At 53.8% G+C, this 24,830-nt stretch overlaps 1 protein-coding gene across 4 annotated transcripts in view; it reads left to right on the top strand.

Moving 5' to 3' along the window:
* The window catches only part of FBN2 (fibrillin 2), a 140,806-nt gene that overhangs the window by 51,150 nt on the left and 64,826 nt on the right, over positions 1-24,830 (top strand). For all 4 annotated transcript variants that reach the window (XM_032968706.2, XM_076073001.1, XM_032968705.2 and 1 more), the window contains 10 exons: positions 2,018-2,143; positions 14,787-14,939; positions 15,270-15,482; positions 16,470-16,619; positions 17,689-17,808; positions 18,476-18,601; positions 19,369-19,491; positions 19,959-20,081; positions 20,318-20,470; positions 21,931-21,984. In XM_032968706.2, coding sequence (XP_032824597.2) covers positions 2,018-2,143; positions 14,787-14,939; positions 15,270-15,482; positions 16,470-16,619; positions 17,689-17,808; positions 18,476-18,601; positions 19,369-19,491; positions 19,959-20,081; positions 20,318-20,470; positions 21,931-21,984 — 1,341 coding nt within the window. The remainder of the gene's footprint in view (positions 1-2,017; positions 2,144-14,786; positions 14,940-15,269; positions 15,483-16,469; positions 16,620-17,688; positions 17,809-18,475; positions 18,602-19,368; positions 19,492-19,958; positions 20,082-20,317; positions 20,471-21,930; positions 21,985-24,830) is intronic.

Here is a 24,830-nt window from a genome sequence, read left to right as displayed (position 1 = left end):
CTACACGGGGACAACCCCGCAGCGTATGGGCGTACGAAGGAGAAGAAGACTCGGGCTCTTGCTCGCTCACTGCCGCCTTATGAAAGCGCCCTCCCGGCCACGGTAACATCACAGACAAAAAGTCGCTTCTTTTTTTTTTAGGTCGGCTAAGTTTTGTCGTAAGCCCTGAAGTAATTTGCGTTTTGTCAGATTGCGTGCCCAGATTTTTTTTATTTTAAACGTAACGCTCACCCACCCCCTCCCTTGCCCCCCCCCCCTGACCTTCCTCTGCCTGCGTCTTCCTAAAACCCCTCTGGCTTTCCCAGCCACCCACCCGGCAACAAACCACAAACCCTCGCCACAACAACTGTGACTCTCACAATGCAACAACAAAAATACGCATGCTATTAAAACAGTGAAATACCGCGTGCCCGCACACAGCATCGTCGGCCACTCTGTGCCCCCACGCTGGCCGATGGCAACGGCGCTGCCGACTTTGTGCTATGATGAACTTCTTTGGCGCCGTACATAGCGAACCGTGCTAATCGGAGGTGCGGGGGAGGGATAACAAAGGAATCACAAACAGCGGTTCTGAAGAAATTAGTTTTCAATCTAGATGATTTAAAATTGCGTAGCTCCGGTGGCTCCATAATATCAGAAGGAAGAACGTTCCAGATGGCCACAGAAGCGCATTCAAAAGCATGCGATGCGGTGACCGTCTTTGTTCGATGGCTAGCCAAAACCCTGCTATGAGGATGGCCGGAGTCCGCGTGATAGTCTTTGACGAGATCAGCAAGGTATTGCAGTTCATTTGTGGCAGGCACTTTGTGTGTATTGAGTGCGACCTTTTCATGTTTTTGTTCAGCATCTGGAAGCCAAAAGCATCCTGTACAGTATCCTGTATATGCCCGACCGTGTACACATTAGCTCTGTAGTCACCCCACGTCTCTTTAATGATCAAGTTTTCGGTCGAGCATCGTTTTTGCATTTTGTGCCGGGATCGATCAGGTCAATCTGCCCGAGCCAATTCGCACTGCAGGGAATTTCATATTTAGCTTCGATTTAACGTTGATTTATGTTTGCGATATTTTGAATCCTGCGCCGTGTGATGCAGCGTTTTTATTTATTTGGGACACTTTTTGACAGTTTACCCTATCAACTCATGTTTGTTTGAATTTTTTTTACCACGAGTATGGATGGTTAGTGCAGGCTTGGGGCGCCACGGTGGCAAGATGTTAACTCCCTCGCCTGGTATACAGGAGGTCATGGGTTCGATCCTGACCCTGACGCCTGTTGTATATTTGTTCTTCCTGTGGTTGTGTGGATTTGTCTCCAGGTCCTCCAGTTTTTCCCTCCACATGCGTTTAGAGTATTTGGCTGCTATACATTTCCACGTGATAAGCCACTTCGTTGCGCTATCATTTGTGGCCAGGTCGCTTGTAAAAAAAGAGCTACGTAGCTCAGAGGGGCCTCACCTGGTAAAATAAAAATAGTTTAGTTCACTTGATGTCTTGTAATAGGTGTCTATTTGGTGTTTGAACAGCTTAACAACTGTATTTATGTCATTCAATAGTGTTTTATCGTCTATACATGTATGTTGTTTTTGTTCTGATTGCTTTCCTTCATCGCTGTAATTTGTTTTGCTCGCTTGTTTCATTTTTGTTGACCCTGGTTCTTCACTCTTGAAAACGAGACTCGTCCGTGTTTCTTGAGTTCCCACCTGGTTACACAAATTAAACGTGAGACCTTTGACCGAACGTCCCACTCCTACGCCAAGATTCCCTTACGCCAAGCCTCCTTCATTTGCCCGATGCAGCAGCTGTCGTCCATCGCTTGTCAAGCTTCCACTAACAGAAAGGGGCCTTCAGACGTCGCGCGCTTCAACCGGCATCGCTATAAGCAAAGCCTGACTCGGCCGACGACACGCCGACTCTCGGAAACCTGACCCAGAGCTTGGCTCGTATTCACCGTTTGCCCGGAGCGGCGCTAACCCTGCCGGACGTTGCGCGCCCCCCCTCCCCCCCCCCCCGTGCCACAGATGTGGACGAGTGCGCCGGCGCGCCGGGCGTGTGCGATGGCGGCGAGTGCTCCAACACGGTGGGCGGCTACTTCTGCACGTGCCCCCGTGGCTTCGTCTCCTCCGGCGACGGCTCCCGCTGCATCGGTAAGCGGGCAGAGGAACGGCGACGCCGGAGCGCGGCTGGCCACCGTGATGGTGCGAAGTTCAACGTACGTGCGTCGTGGTCCGAGCGGCAGCGGTGGCCGTGCCGCAGCACGCGGCCTGTATCCCGGCACGGTGAGGGAGGCGCGGTGTTGGTGGGTCACCGCATGCGCGTCGTGTGAAGCTTCCCTTCCCGTGGGTGTCAAGGAGGAGTCGTGCCCTGCCGGCCTCGCCAGGAGAAGGCGGTGGTTCGGCAAAAATGTGGACTCCGCCTGTTCTGCCTGTATGGGATAGTGTTCCCCCTCGCACGATGGGTTTTCTCCGAGTGCTCCGATTTCCTCCCAAACGTAAATGCTGATTAATTGGCCGATAGGATTGCAGAGCTTGGGCAATAGTTGTCGCCGGCTCGCCGCGTGGCTGCCTTCCTGCTTGTCTGTGGTTCCTCCTCGTGCCGCCGGGTCGTTCTCTCTGTAGGCGAGCGAGCGTATACCGTGCAGCGATTTCCAAGTTCAAATTATTATGTTGTTGTTGGTAATCACGATGATGTTTCGGTTTATGATGGAGCCACCCGCTTTGCATCACATCTCAACGCGTTTGATAGGGGCACCCGCCCCCAGTGGCAGCTGACCCTGTGCGGCACAACGGTAGCTCAGCGCCTGGCTTGCAACTGGACATTGGTCTGCCAGCAGGGTGCGACGATTGCGATCGTTTTGTTTCAAGCGCATCTGAGCAATTTGCCGGGACATTTGTTTCGAATTTGGCAAATTTCGGACTACAGCGCCCGGCGCGCGCAACGCTCCCGCTCGTCCCGAACGACGTCCGGAGGTCTTTAAAGACCGCTGCGAAGCAGGCCGTTCGTATTCTGTGGTTGACACGCTTCGCAGTAATAACCAGGGTGGCCTGTTGGATTTGAACAGCGACTACCGCAAACGCGCTACAGCTGGGGCCGTGTCAACGCCTGGCTTTGGCCAGATTCTCCAGTTCCTGCCAGGTTCCAAACTCCTCCACCCCCCCCCCCCGCCCCACCACCCTGCGGGTCCATGGCAGTGCCCCCCACCCCACCCGGTGCTGTGCCCCCCGGTGTTTTTGCGCCGGACCGTGTTTGGTGAGGGTAAGGTTTCTCCTGGAGGCTCTGGGAGCCGTGTGACCTGCGTGAACTTTGGGCCAGTCCATGTGCGAGTGGTTCGTGTGTGAGCCGTTCCCCTCGCGAGCGGTCCGCGTGCGAGCCGTCTGCGCGTGGCGACAGCACGTAGCTCCCCGCGTGCGTTGTGCGAGTGCAGCGCGAGCTTGTGGCCTCTGGATGGTTAATTTGTACGTTTTATTTATTTACGTTCTTTGTCATCTTTCACACGATTACAGCCAAACTCTTTTTTTTGCGTCGCTATTGTCTTGCTTGGTTGGCGGGTCTAGCGCGTCCGCTGCTTGTTGCAGAGGTTCGCGGTTTGAAGGTCCATCTTAAATCGCATCCACTACGCAAACCATGGCAGATGCGGATACCTGATGCACAAATGGAAAATGTTAAATTTTCCAGTAGCGTGTGACTGTAAATCAACCAGAACAGACCGCACAACGTATAACGATGCAATGCCCCATCAACAAAATCGGCAGAGAACATCACAGCGATGATACACTCCACTGCTCCTGACGCGGTTATTTGGCTTGACCACCTGAATGTGAAATCGTAGTTGTTGCTCTGCATCTACATCAGCAGCCGTACGACAAGAAGAAGACGGTTTGATACCGGAAGACCGCCCCGATAATTATTACTATGGCGTTGTAACCGTAATGGTCCCTCCTACACGCCGTCCAATTCACAGTGGACCTGAAAGAACCCCGTGACGTCATTCGCAAGAGCAGTGCCGGCGTCAGGGCCCAAATTGGCCAAATGAGAAAATTACGCCGCCAATGGCTCGATTGGGATTTCGCGCACACGGCATCAACAACCAGGACGGTCTGCCACATTAGTCTGGTGCAAGCTCGTGTATCTTGCTTAACCAGAGACTGGGATGAGCTTCATGTGCAAGAGTGACCAGGTCACGCTTGCACTTGAGGCCCATCCTGGTCCCCCTTGAGTTCGTGCCTCTGGTTAAACAAGATAAACTGCCATGCGCACATTTTTAGGCACAGATTTTGAACTCGATTCTACTGCTCCTATATGTTGTCTTTGTGTTTTCTCCCAGGTGTCCCTTGCAAATGAGAATTGTTATCAGAGTGGACCGGGCCTCAATCAAAGATAGACACAAGCCCTCACTGACAATCTCACTCGAATGGGTGCAAGTGTATGGGCGTGTGAGTGTGTGCCGTGCGCTCTGTGTGTGTGCGGGAGCAGTGGTGCGGTGGTTAGCACCCTGCGCTACGAACCCAGCGACCCGAGTTCGACTCCCGCTCACGGTCAACACCAGTGACGATTGTCTGAACCGGTCCTAGGTGGGCTGTGGGCGTGCAAACATCAGCACTTGCCCTCAACAGTATGTTGAGGCTATAGGGGGACCTTTGTCTTTGGTGAGATTTGACCAAGTGCCCATTTCCCGTGTTTTTTTTTCCATCACCACTCACCCGGGGGTTTCCTTTCAAGAAGCATGGTGGGGGGGGGGGGGGGGGCTGGGCAGTGGTGGTGGGTGGAGGGGGCATTTTGTGCACAAGCCGTGTAGTGTGAGGAGCTTGGTAGGGGGCGCGGTGGGGGGGCGGGGCGGGGGAGCGTGCGGTGCGGTTATTTGTAAAGAGAGAGGACAAGGCCCGTGGCTTGCCTGGGGATTGTGGGAAGCCGCCGTGCCGCCCTGCGAAGTGACACTTCCGTGCAGGCGTAGGATTTCGTGCAAGGGCAGATAATTACACAGCCCCCCCTACCTTCTCGTTAGCACTTGGCTCCGGGCTAGCCTATTCAGCATCCACCTCCTCTTCCCCCCGCCACCCACACCAACGCGCGCACACATTCCGCCGCTAAGAGCAGCGAGATGGTTGGTGGTGGTGGTGGTGGTCGCGAGGAGGAGGATGAAGGTGGTGGCGGTGGCGGTGGTGGCGGCTGTGCACACTGGCTTGTGACATTTTTTGCCGACAGCTGTTCCGTAACATCAATCGGGCATTTTTTTGTCGGGCCCGGGGGAAAATTTGTTGTGTAAACGACCGCAAGAGAAATTTACCACGTCCGTGCCCTCGAGTGCGGTTCGGAGGGAGAATGAAATAGAATGGAATTATGGCACGTGACAGATTCTGAGGTTTCCGAGGGGAAATGCGCCGGCCGACCGAACGCCGATCAACACACGTGCCGCCCTCATTGGCTCTCCGTGGCTCTAAACCTGATCGTCGAGTGCACGTCCACACGGTAGCTCGTGGCAATGACCGTTGTGTACGCCGAGCGACACCGAGAGACGGAGAGAATTAACGGCCGGATAAGAGAAACATTCATATTACGCCATCGCTCGATCTTCGAGGCTGGTGACGATACGGAGAGGCCTTCATCCAGCAGCGGATAAATTATGTTCACCGATGATTATGGTGATGGTGCAAGTAGGGAAATGAACGGGTATATCTATGAGCCGCATTCAGGAAACGTGCAAAGTGTGCAGCGAGCGTAAGAGAAGCGTAAGAGGAGCGTGAAGGTCGCCGCAGCGCGGGACAGCAAACTCGGAACGTGGAGCAGCGTGGGGGGGCACAGGGGCGGTGACGCGTGCCCGGCCGGAGCGTGCAGGCCGCTCGTTGCAGAAGGTCACGGTTCGAATCCGGCAGGCCACCCCGGTTACTCGCCGCGGGCGTATTAACCGTGAAACGCGGAGGCGGCGGCGCCGTCCGCTTCGTGGCGGACGTCAAAGTTGCGGCGCCGTCCGTCGTGCTCCAGACTTGCTCAAAGTTATTGAAAAACGCGACCGCGGAAACTGAGCCCGGGACCCTTCTGAAAACGAGTCTTGAGACTCAGCGAGGCGTAGCTGGGAAAACAAATGACATATTAATATCAACAATAACCGGCACATGGTAGCAAATATGCATAACAAAGCAGGTTAGTTACTGCCGCTGCTGCTTTTGCCACTTCTATTGCCGCCGCTACCGCTGCTACTGCCGCCGCTCCTGCCGCTACCGCAGCTGCTGCCGCCGCCGCCGCTGCGCGCGCTCCAAGTTTTTAGCTACGGTTGCTCCACCGGGCGCAGTGAACGCGTTCGCGAGCCCACGCGCGTATGCGCCACGCACGAATGGGGAACCCTTCCACGAGGTTTCTACCGCAAGAGCATGGCACAGCTGGTGACCCTCGCCTGGGCGATAAGTAAATGTCTTTCGGTGTTTTCTTTGAAAATTACCGGGCAGCTCGTGGTCTAGGACCTATTTTTGTAAGCGCGTCTGGCGGCAGTGAAGGGGAATGGAAGGAGGAGAGAGGAGGGTGGGAGGGAGCAAAGTTTTTGAGACGGCCAGACGGATGTGTGTGTGTGCCATTTCCCATGAGAGCAACGCAAATGGGTTCCATCTGCTTGCATACGCGCGTGCATGCGTGTGCGCGTGTAAGTGTGTGTGCGTGTGTGTGTGTTCTGAGCGTGTGTGTCGGTGTTCTGAGCCAAACGCATTAGAGAATTGCATCGTGGTTAACGTTATATTTTGTTGAGGCATTTCCCTTTTACACTGATTTCTGTATTGGTCATGACACCATCGCAGTTTGTTGAAGTTGGCCCAAGGAATGGCCCCCTATGCTCGTAATACGCTACTCGGAGTCGTTCTATGGAAAGTGCAAATGTTTTTTAAGCTGTGGTACATGCACGCGCGTGTGCTTCCATTGCCCACGTAATGGACTTGTATTTTACTATTTGTTCAGCGCCGTACTTAATTGTCCATTCTAAAATTTGTCTTGGAATACTTTAAATGGTTTTTAACGTGTTTTTGAAAAGCAATGTTTACATTTTTATCTTTTGAATTTTGGCCTCTGTCTGCTCTTGGTTTGTTCCAGATGTCTCTTAGATCGCCCGACTTTTCAAATTGGACTCCGACCTGGTTAAACATAGTACGAAATAATCTCGATTTGAAGCTTTCGTGACTGCAGGAATCCATACTCTTTGGTTCTTTCGGTAAAGTCACGTAGGTAGAAAATTAATAGATCACGACGTTTCGATCGCAACACAAGCAATCGTCATCAGGTGAGGCAAACACAGCAGGAGACCTGCTGCTGAGACAAACACAGCAGGAGACCTGCTGCTGAGACAAACACAGCAGGAGAACTGCTGACACTGCAGTTCTCCTGCTGCAAACACAGCAGGAGAACTGCTGCTGAGACAAACACAGCAGGAGAACTGCTGACACTGCAGTTCTCCTGCTGCAAACACAGCAGGAGACCTGCTGCTGAGACAAACACAGCAGGAGAACTGCTGACACTGCAGTTCTCCTGCTGCGTCAGCAGTTCTCCTGCTGTGTTTGTCTCACCTGATGACGATTGCTTGTGTTGCGATCGAAACGTCGTGATCTATTAATTTTCTACCTACGTGACTTTACCGAAAGAACCAAAGAGTATCGGACGAAATAGTCGATTAAATAAACAACCGGGCGATACTTCTCCTGTGCCGGAGCGTAAGAAAAACAAACGGTATTATTTTTTTACACATCCCATCAGCCGCCGCGGCCTTCTGGTAGTCCATATTTTCAGCGGAATTGGTTCAACACAACCAAAACTCTGGATAAACGACTCACGTCCGTGCGAGTGCCACATGAATGCTTTTACACGACGCACCGCGTCGATGTATATATATTTTTAAAACGTGTTCTTTATTTAAATTGGAACCTAAGTTTTCTCCCCCAGCTCTGAGGGGATACAGGCACAACAAAGAAACCCATTTTAAACTAAAACATTTATTTTACCAGGTAAGGCCCACTGAGCTATATAGCTCTTTTTCAGAAGTGATCTGGCCACGAATGATAGCTCAGCGAAATGGCTTATCATCATGTGGAAATGTATAGCAGCCAAATACTCTAAAACGTGTGTTTTCAAACGTGAAGGGAAAGCCCGACGAACCTGGAGAAAAATCCACGCGACAACGGGGAGATCGTCCAAACTCCAAATATACGGCAGGCGTCAGGGTCGGCATTGAACCCACGACCTCCTGCGTACCTGGCGAGGGAGTTAACATCTCGCCACTCGTCTCCACGTCTGAGAAGCGCGGTCGAGAGGGCGGCCCTGCGAGAGACTCCGCGATTGTCTAGGGTCGCTGGAGAAGGCACCACGCGTGACAATGATCCGTTTGCTCTTCGTTGACGCCACTCAGCCGCCCACCCTGGACGACGTGGCATGGCTGACAGAGTTAACAAGACAATGGCGGCCTGTTGTCTATTTTCAAACGCCGAAGGCGACCTCGCTAGTTGCCCGATGAGGTTATTGTGAAAAAGGTGAGGGGAGGGGGGTGGAATTAAACTGGTCACACTCGTCCCGAGCTGCAATTCATCGCTTTAAATCTTTGAATTTGCATCTCGTTACCGTGCCGTCTGATGGATTTCTGCTCCTCGGTTTCCCCTCACAAAAGAAAACAAGCTGTCGCACGTCAGCGTGGTGCGCGCGTTCCGTCCGTTCACACAGCATCTTGAGACGCGCCGATGCAATTGGACGCTTTTGTAAACATTTTGCATCGTACTGCATCGTTGCCGTCGGGTGTCTGGGGGGGGGGGAGGGCGAGGGCGAGTCAGCGCGAGGGCGGACGACGCCCTCTCGAGTCTCGATTCGCCACCTCGACTTTTGTTCGAGTTTTTTGTCACGTGGCGTCGTGTTTTTGGCGGCAGCGCGAACGGCCGACGGCGGCGAGCGCTCGCGGCCGGGCGGGTCGGCGAGCTGCCCCTCGGTCACGGTCCTTCAGCGGAGCCCCGCCGCAGTGTCCGCCCCTCGCCGTTTGAAAACAAACCACCTTTTATTTTTAAAACACCTACCCCCCTTCTCGGCTCTCCGCTTCGCCTCGCGTTGACGCGGCCGTCGCCCGTCGCACGCCGCCCTCACATTCTTTTGCAGGAAATTCTCCTCGACCCACCTCCTCTATTCCGTTTTTTTTCTTTCCTCCCCCCCCCCCCCCCCAAAAAAAAAATCCCAAAACAAAACAAACCCCGACCCAATCCCATTCCTACATATCCAGACGCTGACCGTGTTGTGGCTGAATAGGTGTTTTGTCTCGAGGCGCGAGCATACCTCAGCCCGACCGACGCATTACGGGGCGGTGGGCGGTGGGGGTGGGGGGTGGAGCTCGCGTCCCACATGCGGAGCCACCCGCGCGAGGCGACTCGGTTTAAACGGGCCCCTGCGTGGCCACCAGCGTGGGTTCACACGCGCAACGCCGCGCCTTTCCCAACGCCGCCTCAATTGGGGTTCTGTTATTATCAAGGCGTGCCCAGGTCTCCCTTGGAAACAGTTCCGTGGCGGAGAGTGAGAGGGGGTAGAGAGAGAGAGGGGGGGCGGAGAGGGGGTAGAGAGAAAGGGGGGGCGGAGAGGGGGTAGAGAGAGAGGGGGGGCAGAGAGGGGGGTAGAGAGAGAGGGAAGGGGAAAGAAAAAAGGAAAACATGTTTTTGGGTCTTTCATTTAAAAGGGGGGGGGGGGGGTTTACATAAAGCAAAGCATTAAAAAAAACAAAAAAACCGAAATGATGAACGGAGCAAAGTGCCGACTACACCGAGCATCTTCTTGTTTCTTCTGATCGTAAAAAGAAAGAGAGAGAGAGAAGGAGAGGGAGAGTGAGAGAGAGAGTGAGAGAGAGAGAAGGAGAGTGAGAGAAAGAGAGGCAGAGAGAGAGGGAGCGTGAGAGTGAGAAGGAGAGGGAGAGTGAGAGAGAGAGAGGCAGAGAGAGAGGGAGCGTGAGAGTGAGAGAGAGAAGGAGAGGGAGAGTAATTGCCCACGGTGCTCAGTGGCACTAAAACGGTGCTCGTGGAGCGGGGGGGGGCGGTGTGGGGTTGGAAAATGTTTCAACGTCTCGGTTTTAAATGCGCGTGAGCAAGCCCGCGTGCAGGCTGAGGGGCCCGCAAGTTATCTGGATGTTCGTTTCGAATTGGCTCGCCTTCTCTGGCTCTCGCCCCCGTTTTCTATTTTATGATAATTGCCGTGGAAAATAGTTGCGGTGAACTTTTGTTATTGCTTGAGGAAAATGTAATGTTATAATTGTGCGCCGGTTTCTGCGTGTAAGCATGAAGCTGCGTGTTTTTTTTGTGAAAGCCTCTCGGGCGATGCGTTTTTAGTTTTCTTGCCCTTGCCAGGGACTGCGCGGCGGTGTTTAGATGGTCACGGAAGCAAACAAATCTCAACAGGAGGTTGAAGTGTTCCAAGTACCCCCCCCCCTCACCACCCAACCGAAGAAAAACACCTGGATGTTCGTGATCGTACCTGCGGAGGCTGTCGGCAATTACAGCTCAAATGGGCATTTTCTTTGAAAATCCTTGGAAAATTTTCAACAAAGTAGAAAGTGCCTCTGTTGTACGGGGGCCCAGATACACGCACGTGTGTGTCAGTGTGTGTGTGCGCGTGTGTGTGCATGTGTGTGTGGTCCGGCAACACAACCCCCTACCTCCTCGCGGTGCCGGACGGGCAACTCTGTCGTGGACAGTCCTGTGGGGGGAGGGCCAATTCCAATTGGCTTCTCCCCTCATGGCGTCTGTGTCCACCACAGTGGCTAAACGGGGGCTCTGGATGGGTGCGAGGGGCTGGTAACCCCTCCACCTTCAATTAATTACCACAACCACGAGTTAAACTGAAATATGTAACTAATAAGCTTGTGCCGGAGGCCCCGGGGGGACAGGCGTCTATGACGTCTCCTGGCCAAACCCCAATTGGCAGAGCCAGGAGATTGAATCTCTACCCTCGGGGCTCCTCCAGAAACAACGAAAAGCCACTACGGATGGCCACGTGGAATGTTCGAACACACACTGCGGAGGAGAGGCTGCCACTCCTCTGTCGGGAGCTGGGCCGGTACCGCCTGGATCTCTGTGGCATTCAGGAGGTCCGGTGGACCGGTTCTGGCTCCTGCCACCATGAGGGGTGGACAGTCCTCTACTCGGGGCAGCAGACTGCCAAAGAACAGGGTGTGGCTCTTCTTTTGAACAAAAGAATGAAGGGGGCATGGGAGCGTGGCGGTGAGGTGTGGGAAGCTGTAAGCCCCAGGCTACTTTGGGCTCGCCTTCCCATCAACCGGAGGTGAGGAGTGGTGGTCGTGGTTACTTATGCCCCCACCGAAGACGAACATCCGTGGAGGGATGCAGGCAAAGCCGATGAGTCAGATGCCCTCTATGACCTCCTGTCACAGGTGCTGGCTAAAGTGGCACCTCGGGATAGAGTCATCATGTTGGGGGACTTCAATGCCTGTGTTGGTCATGATGTTGGCACCTGGTCTGGAGTGATTGGAGGGCATGGGCCAGATCAGCTCAATAACAACGGTAGGAGGCTGCTAGATTTTTGTGCAGCTCATGGGCTTGTAATTACCAACACGCTGTTCTGGCATCGGCGCATCCACACAACATCATGGATGCATGCCGGGTCCAAGCAAGAACATCTGCTGGACTACATAGTGACGGACCAGCGGATGCGAGCCCATGTCTTTGACAGCAGGACCTACCGTGGAGCTGATCTGCCCTCTGACCATCGACTAGTCATCTGTAAGATGCGCCTGCCATTCTTCCACTCCGGTGGTGGGTGTACACCCAGGACCCCATTCCAACCTAAAGTGACCTGGTCTCAGTTATCTGATGAAAGTTGCAAGCGAGAATTTCATCATCGCTTGTGGCTGAGATTGGCATCATCCCCGAATCCTCCTGATGTCGAGGGTAAATGGGCGAGGTTTAGGACTGTGACTAATGCAGCTGCAATGGCTGCTTTGGGTACGCGGTCCAGACGTCCCCAGAGACCCTGGCTGACAGAGGAGGTGTTCAGGATGGTTGAGAAAAAGCGACAGGCCCACTGTCATCGGCTACAGAATCCCACGTCAGAGAATGAGGCTTACCGCAGCCTTCGCTCGGAGGTTCAGAGAGCTGTGAGGTGCTGCAAGGATGGGTGGTGGTTGCGGGTTGCTGAGGAGATGGAGTCTGCCTCAGTGGCCCGCGATCACAAATCTCTATTTAACTCCATCAAAAAAGTAACCTGTAGCGCCACACCTATTACCATCATTAGGGGAAAAAACGGTGATCCAATCTCCGACCCCCAGGAACAGGTTTGCAGATTTGCTGAGCATTTCTGTGAGGTCCTGGGGGAGGGAAAATCCCTCAACCAGGAATACATCGTGGCACAAAGTGAGGATGACCCTGCTGAGGCTGCGGTGCCTCAAATATTGGAAGAAGTCACCCCCTGTGAGTAGCTGGCTGAGGTGCCATCTGTTGAGGAAGTACTGAAGGCGATCCGGAGTCTGAGACCAGGAAAGGCAGCGGGCAGAGATGATCTCCCAAGCGAAATGCTGAGGGAGGGTGGCGTTTGTGCACAGACTGCCCTATATGACATCATAACAACAGCCTGGGCTACTAGACGGGTTCCGCAGGATTGGAAGGATGCCCTGGTGGTCCCCCTCTTTAAGAAGGGGGACCGCACAGACTGTAACAACTACAGGGGAATCTCACTCCTCAGTGTGCCGGGAAAGGTCCTGGCAAGGATTATTCAACATCGCCTTGCCAGGCACGCTGAAGAGAGGCTTGTGGAGCCCCAATGCGGTTTCAGGAAAGGGCGGTCCTGCACAGATGCCATATTTTCTGTCCATCTGCTACAGCAGAGGTGTAGGGAATTCCAGCAAGACCTACATCTCTGCTTTATTGACCTGGTCAAGGCCTATGATACCATTAGTAGGCCTGGGCTCTGGGTTGTTCTTCGTGCTTTTGGAGTACCTGACCCTCTGCTCACGATCATTAAGGACCTTCATGATGGTGAGCGGGCCTCGGTAAAACTACGTGGCCGGGAGTCAGAGCCATTCCCTATACACCTTGGGGTGCGACCGGGATGTCCTCTGGCTCCCACATTATTTAACATCTATTTTGGCCACGTAGTTCGTGAAGCTGTACCGGGGGGAATCTCCATATGGTACAGATATAATGGGAGGCTGATCGATGCACAGGTGCGGTCAAGGGATGGCTCCTTATTGGTCAACCACGTTATGTATGCCGATGATTTGGTAATAGCCGCTCATTCAGAGGAGGAGTTGGAGACGCTGCTGCTGAGACTGGAGCGTGCCATTAAGAGGTGGGGCCTTATCATCAGCCCCACCAAAACTAAGCACCTGCCTGGGTATTTTGTACCATCGGACACTCCACCCCCACAACTCCCAATCGGTGATGGGGCAGTTGTGGAGAGAGTCGAGAGTTTCCCATACCTGGGCAGTGTGCTTATGACTGGCTCCAGTTTAACAGCAGAGGTCTCACTCCGAATCAATCAAACGGCAATATCTTTTCATCGGTTGCGTAACGCTGTGTGGAAGCTACCTGGTCTGTCGCTCCGCACTAAGCTTCAGGTCTTCTCGGCCACGGTCATTCCCTCCCTTCTCTATGCTTGCGAAACGTGGACCCCCCTAATGGAGCATCTTCGCCAGTTGGAAACATTTAGGCTGGCCTGCCTACGATCCATCCTGGGTTTAACCAGGCTGGATTGTGTGAGGAGCTCACAAATCCTTGAACGATCTGGGCACGGTCCCATCGGTGAGCTCCTCCGGCAGGTAAGGCTGCGTTGGCTGGGTCATGTAGCCCGCATGCCCAGTCACCGCATGCCGAAACAGCTTTTGTTCGGCCGGATCGAGGGGGCTAAACGGGCGCGGCACGGGCTAGAGAAGAGATGGAGTGATGTGGTACAGGAGGACGTGGAGCTGAGTGGACTTGCCGATGACTGGTACCAGCGGTGTCAAGATCGGGCTCTGTGGAGGAGGCTCGTGAAGGACGCTACTGGGCAGTTGGAGGTAGTCGCCCTCCAACAACAACGGAGGGCGGAGGAGCGACGCTCAAAACAACGAGCGGGCGCCAGGTGGCTAAAGCACAGCAGATTGGCACAGTAGGGGGGCACAGGTGGTGCATCAGCCAGTCATCTCAGTCAGTCGACCCGTGGCACCTGGGTCTGCCCCGTGACCTCCAGCCAGCGGGCGTTCGACACTTCACGTGGCCTCAAGGTCCACATGGCCTGGCACAAGCGTCGTGGTGACGTCACCGCCACTTAGCGGCGAATGGCGGTTGTTGTTGTGTGTGTGCATGTGTGTGTGTGTGCATGTGTGTGTGTGTGCATGTGTGGGTGTGTGTGCATGTGTGTGTGTGTGCACGTGTGTGTGTATGCGCGTGTGTGTGTGCGTGTGTGTGCACGTGTGTGTATGTGCATGTGTGTGTGCATGTGTGTGTGTGCACGTGTGTGCATGTGCGTGTGTGTGTGCGCTTTCGCGGGAGAGGTAGTGCAACGTTTTGAGCGCTACACTATAAACCCGGCCACCCGAGTTCGACTCCTGCTCACGGCCAACACCACTGACAAATATCTGAATCGGTCTTGGGCCTCCCATAGGTCGACTCCGCTACAATGAGTACCTGGTCTGGAGTGTAAACATCGCCACCGGGGAGACAAAGGCGGCCAAGCGTCGTGCTGGCCACCCCACCCCCTCGTGTGTGCAATGCCGGCCTTAATAGGTGCTCGCTCACAGCACTTGCCCCAACAGTCTGTCAAGGCTACACACCGGGGGGATCTTTTGTCTCTGTGCCTTGCGTGCAGACCAGCGCGTGGGCACCTGTTTCGCGAGCCTGCTGGGCGGCCGCTGCGGAGGCGAGCTGCCGTCGCCGCTCACCAAGACCCAGTGCTGCTGCGAGACGGGGCGGTGCTGGACGGCCGGCGGGCTGCCCGAGATGTGTCCCGTGCGGGGCTCCGGTAGGTGGCCTCGGGTGTGCCGGGGCCGCCCGCAGCACGGCGTGGCAGGGGTGGGGAGAGAGAGACCCCCATCACAAGCCCGGGTCAGAACACTGAGCCGGCGGGGTCGCTGAGATCCTCCGATCGGAATTGGGGATTTCGGCCGGCTCGCCTTGGCGGAGGACGTAAAAAAATGCGTGCCGCTCGTGTCGATGGGAAGCTAACGAGGAGAGGCCGTTGGCATTGGGACACGCTTTAAAGATGGCTCCACAACGGGCCTGGTTTCGTTGTACCACGCATCACACCGCGACCTCCCACCCCACCCCCATCCCCTGGGAATCCTCTCTCCAGATGAGTTCCGCCGGCTCTGCATTGAGGGTGCGCCCGTGGGACCGGGTGTCGGCCCTGGCGGGGGCCCCTTCGGTCCTCACCCGGGAGGCCCCTACGGCCCCTACGGGCCAGGCCTGGGCTCCAACGGGGGGCCCTTGGATCCAAGCGGCCCCAACGGGGTTCCCTACCGCCCGGGCCTCAACGGCAACGGCGTGCCCGGAGGGCCCCTTCGCGGTGAGCAAAGCCGCACACAGCGGCCGAACCTGGCGCTTATTTACGAAGACAAAGATCCCCCGCGTAGCCTCAACAGACTGTTGGGGCAAGTGCTGTTAGTGAGTTGCTGTTAGTGAGTAGCACCTACGAAGGCCGGTACGGCACACGAGGGGGTGTGTGGCCAACACCACGCCCGGCCGCCTTTGTCTCCCCAGTGACGATGTTTACACACCGCACCAAGGTACTCATTTGAGACTGAGTCGACCGAAGGGAGGCCCAGGACCGGTTAAGATAATTATGACTGGTGTTGGCCGCAAGCGGGAATTTAACTTTGGTTGCCGGCTTCCTAGCGCAGTGCGCTAACCGCTGCATTACCGCTCCTCACAATATTTACGCTTAAACATGCACGATGATGAGAATAAAATAATAAATTGATAAAATAAAATAACACAATAATATTCTCACGACGTTTCGGCCACAACGAAACGTCGTGAGAATATTATTGCGTTATTTTATTTTATCAATTTATTATTTTATTCTCATTCTACGTGACTTTACCGAAAGAACCAAAGAAGATGAATCATTGCAGTCACGAAAGCTTTAAATCGAAACATGCACGATGAGTTGACACGGAGTGCGGCGTGTTTTTTGTTGATTTGTGCTTCTTACGCGTCAGCAACGCAGCAGCCGAACATAGGAATGACATGTTTTAACCATTAGTCCCTTCCAACGTAAACACGTACCGTTAAAGTGTTAACGTTAGTCAAAACCATGGGAGGCGGAACGTTAACCAAAGAACCGTTAACCGATGTCACCGTTAACCGAGGGACTACTCCATATATATACACACACCACCAAAGCTAACGTGATAAATACTAACTCGACAACCAGACGCGCTTCGTCACCACCGCTGCCGTTACCCTACGCAGCCGCGGTCGCGACCGCCGTGAGCTCCGTCGACCGCTGCCCTGCGCTCTCCCTGCGGCTTCTTTCTTTTTGCGCCGCCAGTGCCGGACATCGTGACGCTGAACCAGACGCTGGACATCTGCAAGCACTACACCAACCTGTGCCTCAACGGCCGCTGCGTGCCCACGCCCGGCAGCTACCGCTGCGAGTGCAACGTGGGCTTCAAGCAGGACCTCCGCGGCGAGTGCATCGGTACGTGCGACGGTGCCGGCGTCCGCGCGCCCGTCCTCGCGGTGCCGACCGTGCCCGTCGTCGCCACGCGCCCGGGTTTGGCCGCGATCCCTACCGTGCATCCCGGCAGCCTCACCGAGCGATGACCCTTGACCTCCAGGAGCCCTGCTCCGCTTGGCCTCTGACGGCTGCCGTTACGGTGCCGTGAAGAGAAAACCGCCGTGAAGCTGCCGCCAGCGTCCCGCCACAACCCCCTTCCACGTCAATTCACCACGATGCTGTGCACGGTAGAATTTGACTGCCCTGGGACGACTGGGGTTCGCGCACTGGTGATCGCGAGCAGTTGTTGTTGTCAGCCTGTAACCTCTCACTGCTGGGAAAAGGTCTTGGAGCGACCTCCGAACTGCCCGGTGGTGTTTGTGTTGCTGCTGCTGCTGCTGCCATCTCCATCTGATTCTCTTGGCTTCTCTCTTGGCTGTCCACGCCGTAGCTGGTCTGGTCTCTCATGTCAGCTGTTCCCACTTGATTCCTTTGGCTTTAAAAACAGCAGCGGCGGTGACCCCCCAGTTTTTGTCCTTATTTCTTAATTTCTTAGCCGATCATCTTTCACATACTCCGAGTAAATCTTCTTGCCATAGTTATTTGCCAAATTCGTTTTTTTGCCTTGTTTCTTAATCAACGACTGTTTTTTGCGTACGAAAACTGGCAAATTTTCCAATTTTTGTTCTATCTTTTTTATATAAATCTTGTTTGGGCTGTCCAACAACAATACGGGACCAAAGTATAGAGACAATTGGAGATCGGCAATCAACAGTTTCTGTTAAGGCACAAAAGCAAATATCCTTATTACTCGGCTTGTTGCCAACAACAAACGTCACTGATTCTCATAACTCTTTTAAGGAAGGTCCTGGCTAAGTTTTCACAGTTGTGGGGGGGGGGGGCGGGGGAGGAATTCTGCCACGCAAAATACAATTTTTTTTGCAACTCCGGCCCATTGCGCAGTATTTCTATCGACGAGCGGGCAAATTCGCGGCGGTGAATTGGCGGCAGTTTATAGGAGGCCTCGTCTCTCCGTTTGTGGCCTCGGTAGACGTCGACGAGTGTGGCAGCGGGCCCTGCAGCCACGGCGACTGCATCAACACGCCGGGCTCCTTCCAGTGCCGCTGCCACACCGGCTTCCAGGTCAACCCGGCCAAGCCGGCCTGCATCGGTACGTGGCCCGCCCGCCCGCCCGCCCGCTCGCCCGCCCGTCCGTGCGTGCATCCCGCCCCGGCTTTCGCTGTGCGTGCATGCGCGTCGGTTGACCCATTACACCTGGGGGACTCTCCCGTGATCTCCGGTCGGCACCCCTTCGACAATTCACACGATGGCCTGAAGACAGCACCTATAACCTGGCACCCCAAGCACTGTGGTGACGCCACCACCACTTAGTGGGCAATTGGAGGCTATTGTTGTTGCACGCGTGCGTTAAATATACCGCTGGTTGTGGGAGTAGCCCCCAGTGGAAATGCCTCCCCTTCGTTACGCCATGTCCCAAAGACACGGGGAGGGGTGCAGTGGTGTAGTGGTCATTACGATATGCTGCGAACCCGGTGTCCCCGAGTTCAATTCCCGCTCACGGCCGACAGCAGTGACGAATATCCGAACTGGTCCTGCCCTAAGTCAACTCGGCCTTAAATGAGTGCCTGGTGCGATTGTGTAAACTTCGCCACGAGGGAGACAAAGGCGGACGAGCGTGGTGCTGGCCACCCACTCCCTCGTGTGCCGTGCCGGCCTTCATAGGTGCTACTCGCTAACAGCACTTCCCCCAGCGGTCTGTTAAGGCTATTGGGCGGGGGTGGTACCTTTACCTTTTTGTGCGATGCACTGCACCGCAGACATCGACGAGTGCATCCACAACGGGCAGCTGTGCCGCAACGGGCGCTGCGTCAACACCGAGGGCAGCTTCCAGTGCATCTGCAACGCCGGCTTCGACCTCGCAGCGGACGGCAAGAACTGCGTTGGTGAGACCCCTCAACCCCCCAACCCCCACTAGCCCCCCATCCCCCCCCAGCCACCCTAACCCACACAACCACATATACAAACACAGAGACAATTTCAACTGAGAAGATGGATTTTGGCTTAGCAATCATTGGAAGGATTTGATAAACCATTTCGGGTCTTAATTGATTGTTCACACTTATGGTGGCTTTCAGACCGCATCCATTATTTTCGTCTCCCCCCTCCTCTCTTCCGAACATAGATGGACTCGTCCATCTGAATAACTGCCAAATCGTTCTCCGTGGTGCTAGCGTTAAAAAAAGCCACTTTTTCAAATTTTCTTGCTGTGGTTTTCACACCTGATGATGATTGCTTGTGTTGCAGTCGAAACGTCGTGAGAATTGTATTGTTTTATATTTTTATTATTTTATTGTTTCCCTTCTGTATGACTTTACCGAAAGAATCAAGAACATGAATACCACCCAACACTCCCAAGCCCACGTGGCTGCTGCTGCCTTCCGCTTATTTGTGCGCCACGGTGGCGAGATGTTAACTTCCTCGCCTGGTATACAGGAGATCGTGGGTTCGATTCGCGACCCTGACACCTGTATTTTGGGAGTTTGCATGGTCTCTCTCCCTGTGAATCGTGTGGATTCTTCTCCGGGTCCACCGGTTTGTCCCTCCGCGTTTCGAATCAACATCGCGCATTTGGAGTATTTCGCCGCAAAAAGTCGAATGAACGCAAATGATAATTGTTGACGTTATTATTGTTCTCCCGTGCGCGATGGAGACCACGACGAATGCGCGACGACCAACATGTGCCTCAACGGGATGTGCATCAACGAGGACGGCAGCTTCAAGTGCATCTGCAAGCCGGGCTTCTCGTTGGCGCCCAACGGCCGCTACTGCGTCGGTGCGTGCACGTGGGGTGACGCTACCGCCCCCCCCCCTCCATGGGACGCGCGCGTACACGCTTACAACGAGCTCGACGCACACAGACGATCACGTGTGGCGGTGGAAATGGGCCGGCGTGCACGACGGTACGCCAGACCGGACAACTTCCCCGGAACGCCGTGCGTGCCGGCACCGTTCAGGACGGTTCCTTGTCCCCGTGCCACGGCGTGTAGTCGCCAGCGAGCGCAGGCTGCGGGACGAACAGGTGTCACGCCGGCGCCACTGCACTCCCATTGGGACCGCTGCTCACGTGGGGGGCTTTCCCCTGAACGGTTGTCTTATCGCAAACAGCTGCTAAAGCAGCGGGTGGCGCCATGCCGCGTGCACGGCGACGGGGCGACGGCGCCGCCGCCGCCGCCGGATGGGATGGACAGGGCTCGTTGTGCCGCCATGCTTAGTGACGCCTGCGGGATTTGTGCCAGGCAGACATCGACGAGTGCCAGACGCCGGGCATCTGCATGAACGGGCGCTGCGTGAACAGCGAGGGATCCTTCCGCTGCGAGTGTCCCCCGGGCCTCGTCATCGGCATGGACGGCCGCATCTGCGTCGGTGAGTACCCCCCTCTCCTTCCCCCCTACGCTCCCTCCCCCCTACACTCCTTCCCCCCTACGCTCCTTCCCCCCTACGCTCCCTCCCCCCTACGCTCCCTCCCGCATGGCTTGGACATTCCCCTCCATTCACGCAGCCTGCGTTTGGATGCTCCGCCTGAACGTAGCCGATTCAGAATTTTGTTTTTTTGTTGTTCAACCCTTCACTCCGCGCGCCACCCTGCGTCCGTTTGTCAGACACGCACATGCGCAGCACGTGCTACGGCGCCATCAAGAAGGGCGTGTGCGTGCGCCCCTTCCCGGGCGCCGTCACCAAGTCGGAGTGCTGCTGCGCCAGCACGGAGCACGGCTTCGGGGAGCCGTGCCTGCCCTGCCCCGCCAAGAACTCCGGTAGCGCCGCATGCCACGCGTCCCCCCCGCCCACACAGCGCACGTCAGCACACTTGAGCGCGTGTCGGCGCGTGTTGGCACGTGTCAGTGCCTGTGAGCACGTGTCAGCACGCATTGGGACACGTCGGCACGTATCATGACACGTCGGCACGCGTCCGCATTTGTCACCACGTGTCAGTCGATGGCAGTACGTGTCGGCATGTGTCAGCATATATGTCAGCATGTGTCGGCACACAGGAGCACACGTGCGCACGCGTCAGCACGTGTCAGCAGACGTCAGCACGTGTCAGCATGTGTCAGTGCATGTCACCACGTGTCAGCACACTTCAGCACATGTCAGCACTCAATGCGAGTGTTGGTGGATCGCGTACACATGTTCTGAAACTCCCTTCCCGCGGGCGTCGTGGAGGTGTGTGCCATACCCTTGGATCTTCCAGAAGGCGGTACAGCAAATGTGGACTACACCCATGCTGTTTCCGTGGGATAGAGTGTTTCCCCCTCGCACACGTGGGTCTTTCCGGGTGCTACGGTTTCTTCCCACATGTAAAAACGCTCATTAATTGGCCAATAACGTCTTTATGTATGGAGGACCGCAGAGCTTAGGGGGGACGAATTCTACAGCGGCTCTCTGCTTATCTGAGAACGTTCCCTCATTCTCTCTCTTCAACAGCCAGCATACAATGTGCAGTAGTAGCACAATGCATGTTGACATCATCATCATGAACACAATCATTCAATGACACTGTGGCCCAAAAAGGAAAAAAACGTTAACCGGTGACGTTTCAGGCAATGGCCCTTCTTCATGGCACACCTGCTGGGCACCGCGGTGGCGAGATGTTATCTAACTCGCCTGGTATACAGAAGGTCGTGAATTCGATCTCGACTCTGACGCCTTCTGCTGTATATTTGGAGTTTGCGTGTTCTCCCCTTGGTCATGTGGATCTTTCTCCGGGTCCTCCGGCTTTGACCTCCACCTTTAGAATCAACGAGTATTTGGCTGCTATAAATTTCCACATGATAATAAGCCACTTCGTTGGGCTATCGTTTGTCATAACCAGGTCGCATCTGAAAAAGAGCTTTATAGCTCAAGTGGGCCTTACCTGGTAAAAATTATTTGAGCTTTGGTTTTACCTGTCGACACCAGGACCGTCACCCAACAAAGGGCTGTCACCTTGAATATATTTATTTCCTATTCTATGGTTCTTTCGGTAAAGCCGCGTAAATAGGAAATAAAATAAAAAATTATAAAAAAACATAAAAACATAAAAAAAACTCGATCGCCACTCAAGTGGTCGTCATCAGGCGGAGAGAAAAAAGGTCCACAGTGTTGTTGCCGAGCATCACGACCGAGACAACACACACGGGTAGACCTCCAGCGCGCGATACTGTCGTACACGCGGCGTTTGTGACGCGCGCGACGTCTCTTGCTTTCCGATTAACAACGTGTCGCGTTTCCGCAGCGGAGTTCCAGTCCTTGTGCGGCAGCGGCCTCGGCATCACGGCCGACGGCAGAGGTGGGTTGACCGAGCGATCGTCGGCAGCGAAGGGACGGGGGTGGGGGGGTGGGGGGGGAGTTCCTCGGCAGCAGAGAAAGCGCCCGCTGCCTCTTGCGACCCACGGCGGTACAAACTTCAACCCCTCGGCTCGGACGCGTTCCTAATTTGGTTTTTTGCCGTCGCGAAGTTCCGATGTGAACTGGGCCGCTGGGAGGGGGGAAACCCGACCCTGAACCGTGTCAGCTGATCGTTTCAACCCCAGTTTGGGGGGGGGGGATGGTGGTGGGGTAAAACTCTCATTACGTGTCAGCTGATCGTTTAAACCCCAGTTTGGGGGGGGGGGATGGTGGTGGGGTAAAACTCTCATTACCACCGCAGTCAACGTTCAGTGGAAGACCGGAAGCCCAAGGGGAAGGCCGAGAGGCTGTGCTTGCCGCATCCTCCGTCCGTGCTTGCCGCATCCTCCTTCCGTGCTTGCCGGATCCTCCGTCCGTGCTTGCCGCATCCTCCGTCCGTGCAGCGAAATGTGGTGACGTCACCAGAGTGCTGTGACGGAATACCGGACTATATTGGGTAACGCCTGACGAAGATTGAAGTCTTTTTGTTGTTGTTATAATGTCGTGAATTAAACTTCATGTTTGCGCTGGACAGCCAGGGAGTTTTAGGGAATGTAACTGCTTGAAGAGGGCAGCAGCGCACCTGACGGGGTTTGTGGGCCAGCAGTACGTGGATTGGGCAAAGGGCATTGCCCACCTTTCACTCAGCCAACCGACGAGCACGCACATCCAGGGACCTTATTTTGCCCGTATCAAAGCTTGAAAAACAAGAAGAGGTTTTACCCTTTCTGGCAATGAAACAGGAGTCGTTAAGATGCTCAAGCACTAATAATTCATAGCTCGAGGTAATACTCTGATACCTGAATTGTTCGCCTTTTGGCGTTCTCTGATCTGACCCTAGTGAGACTAGGCTGTGCAGAAGGCTTCTGTCTCTGGTTGAGGCCAGTTTCAAAGTCAATGCCATTAATAGTGATTAGAGCTTGTTTGTTTGTATGCTTTTGTATGCTTTGCCACAAGTGCGTGCAGTTAACGAAGTCTTTGCAGAAGGTATTTATTCGGTCTTTGAACGTCTTAACACCTGTTTTATTGCCAGAAAGGGTAAAACCTATTCTTATTTTTTTATGCTGTAGAGCACACACTTAGATAATTGTTGACTTATCAATAACGCGCTGTAAAAAAATTACAAATACAGGTTTCCCTCGCTTTACGCGGGTTTGTGAGATTTCGCGAATGTGCAGTTCAACCTATTTCTACCCAAAATTGGCTATTTCGTGCGATTTTAATTCACTCGGATGCGGCTATGCGGTCGAACGTGGGACAACAATGTTTGTGTACTGTGTGTCAGAATCAGAATGTTTGTGTACTGTGTGTCAGAATCAGAATGTTTTTGTACTGTGTGTCAGTGTCAGAATGTTTGTGTACTGTGTGTCAGTGTCAGAATGTTTGTGTACTGTGTGTCAGTGTCAGAATGTTTGTGTACTGTGTGTCAGTGTCAGAATGTTTGTGTACTGTGTGTCAGTGTCAGAATGTTTGTGTACTGTGTGTCAGTGTCAGAATGTTTGTGTACTGTGTGTCAGTATCAGAATGTTTGTGTACTGTGTGTCAGAGTCAGAATCTTTGTGTACTCTGTGTCAGAGTCAGAATGTTTCTGTACTGTGTGTCAGAATCAGAATGTTTGTGTACTGTGTGTCAGTGTCAGAATGTTTGTGTACTGTGTCAGAATCATAATGTTTGTGTACTGTGTGTCAGAATCAGAATGTTTGTATACTGTGTATCAGTGTCAGAATGTTTGTGTACTGTGTGTCAGTGTCAGAATGTTTGTGTACTGTGTATCAGTGTCAGAATGTTTGTGTACTGTGTGTCAGAATCAGAATGTTTGTGTACTGTGTCAGTATCAGAATGTTTGTGTACTGTGTGTCAGAAGCATAATGTTTGTATACTGTGTGTCAGTGTCAGAATGTGTGTGTACTGTGTGTCAGTGTCAGAATGTTTGTGTACTGTGTGTCAGAGTCAGAATGTTTGTGTACTGTGTGTCAGTGTCAGAATGTTTGTGTACTGTGTGTCAGTGTCAGAATGTTTGTGTACTGTGTTTCAGTGTCAGAATATGTGTGTACTGTGTGTCAGTATCAGAATGTTTGTGTACTGTGTGTCAGAGTCAGAATGTTTGTGTACTGTGTGTCAGAGTCAGAATGTTTCTGTACTGTGTGTCAGTGTCAGAATGTTTGTGTACTGTGTGTCAGTGTCAGGATGTTTGTGTACTGTGTATCAGTGTCAGAATGTTTGTATACTGTGTGTCAGAATCAGAATGTTTGTGTACTGTGTGTCAGAGTCAGAATGTGTGTGTACTGTGTGTCAGTGTCAGAATGTTTGTGTACTGTGTCAGTATCAGAATGTTTGTGTACTGTGTGTCAGTGTCAGAATGTTTGTGTACTGTGTGTCAGTGTCAGAATGTTTGTGTACTGTGTGTCAGAATCAGAATGTTTGTGTACTGTGTGTCAGAGTCAGAATGTGTGTGTACTGTGTGTCAGTGTCAGAATGTTTGTGTACTGTGTGTCAGAGTCAGAATGTGTGTGTACTGTGTGTCAGAGTCAGAATGTGTGTGTACTGTGTGTCAGAGTCAGAATGTTTGTGTACTGTGTGTCAGTGTCAGAATGTTTGTGTACTGTGTGTCAGAGTCAGAATGTTTGTGTACTGTGTGTCAGAGTCAGAATGTGTGTGTACTGTGTATCAGTATCAGAATGTTTGTGTACTGTGTGTCAGAGTCAGAATGTTTGTGTACTGTGTGTCAGTGTCAGAATGTTTGTGTAC

The sequence above is a fragment of the Petromyzon marinus genome, chromosome 40, assembly GCF_048934315.1.
Source record: "Petromyzon marinus isolate PM22_M1 ecotype Great Lakes invasive population chromosome 40, UKy_Petmar_22M1.pri1.0, whole genome shotgun sequence".
Classification (NCBI taxonomy): Eukaryota; Metazoa; Chordata; class Hyperoartia; order Petromyzontiformes; family Petromyzontidae; genus Petromyzon; species Petromyzon marinus.
The sequence above is the reverse complement of the archived record's forward strand: the minus strand, read 5'-3'. Positions and strand labels throughout refer to the sequence as shown.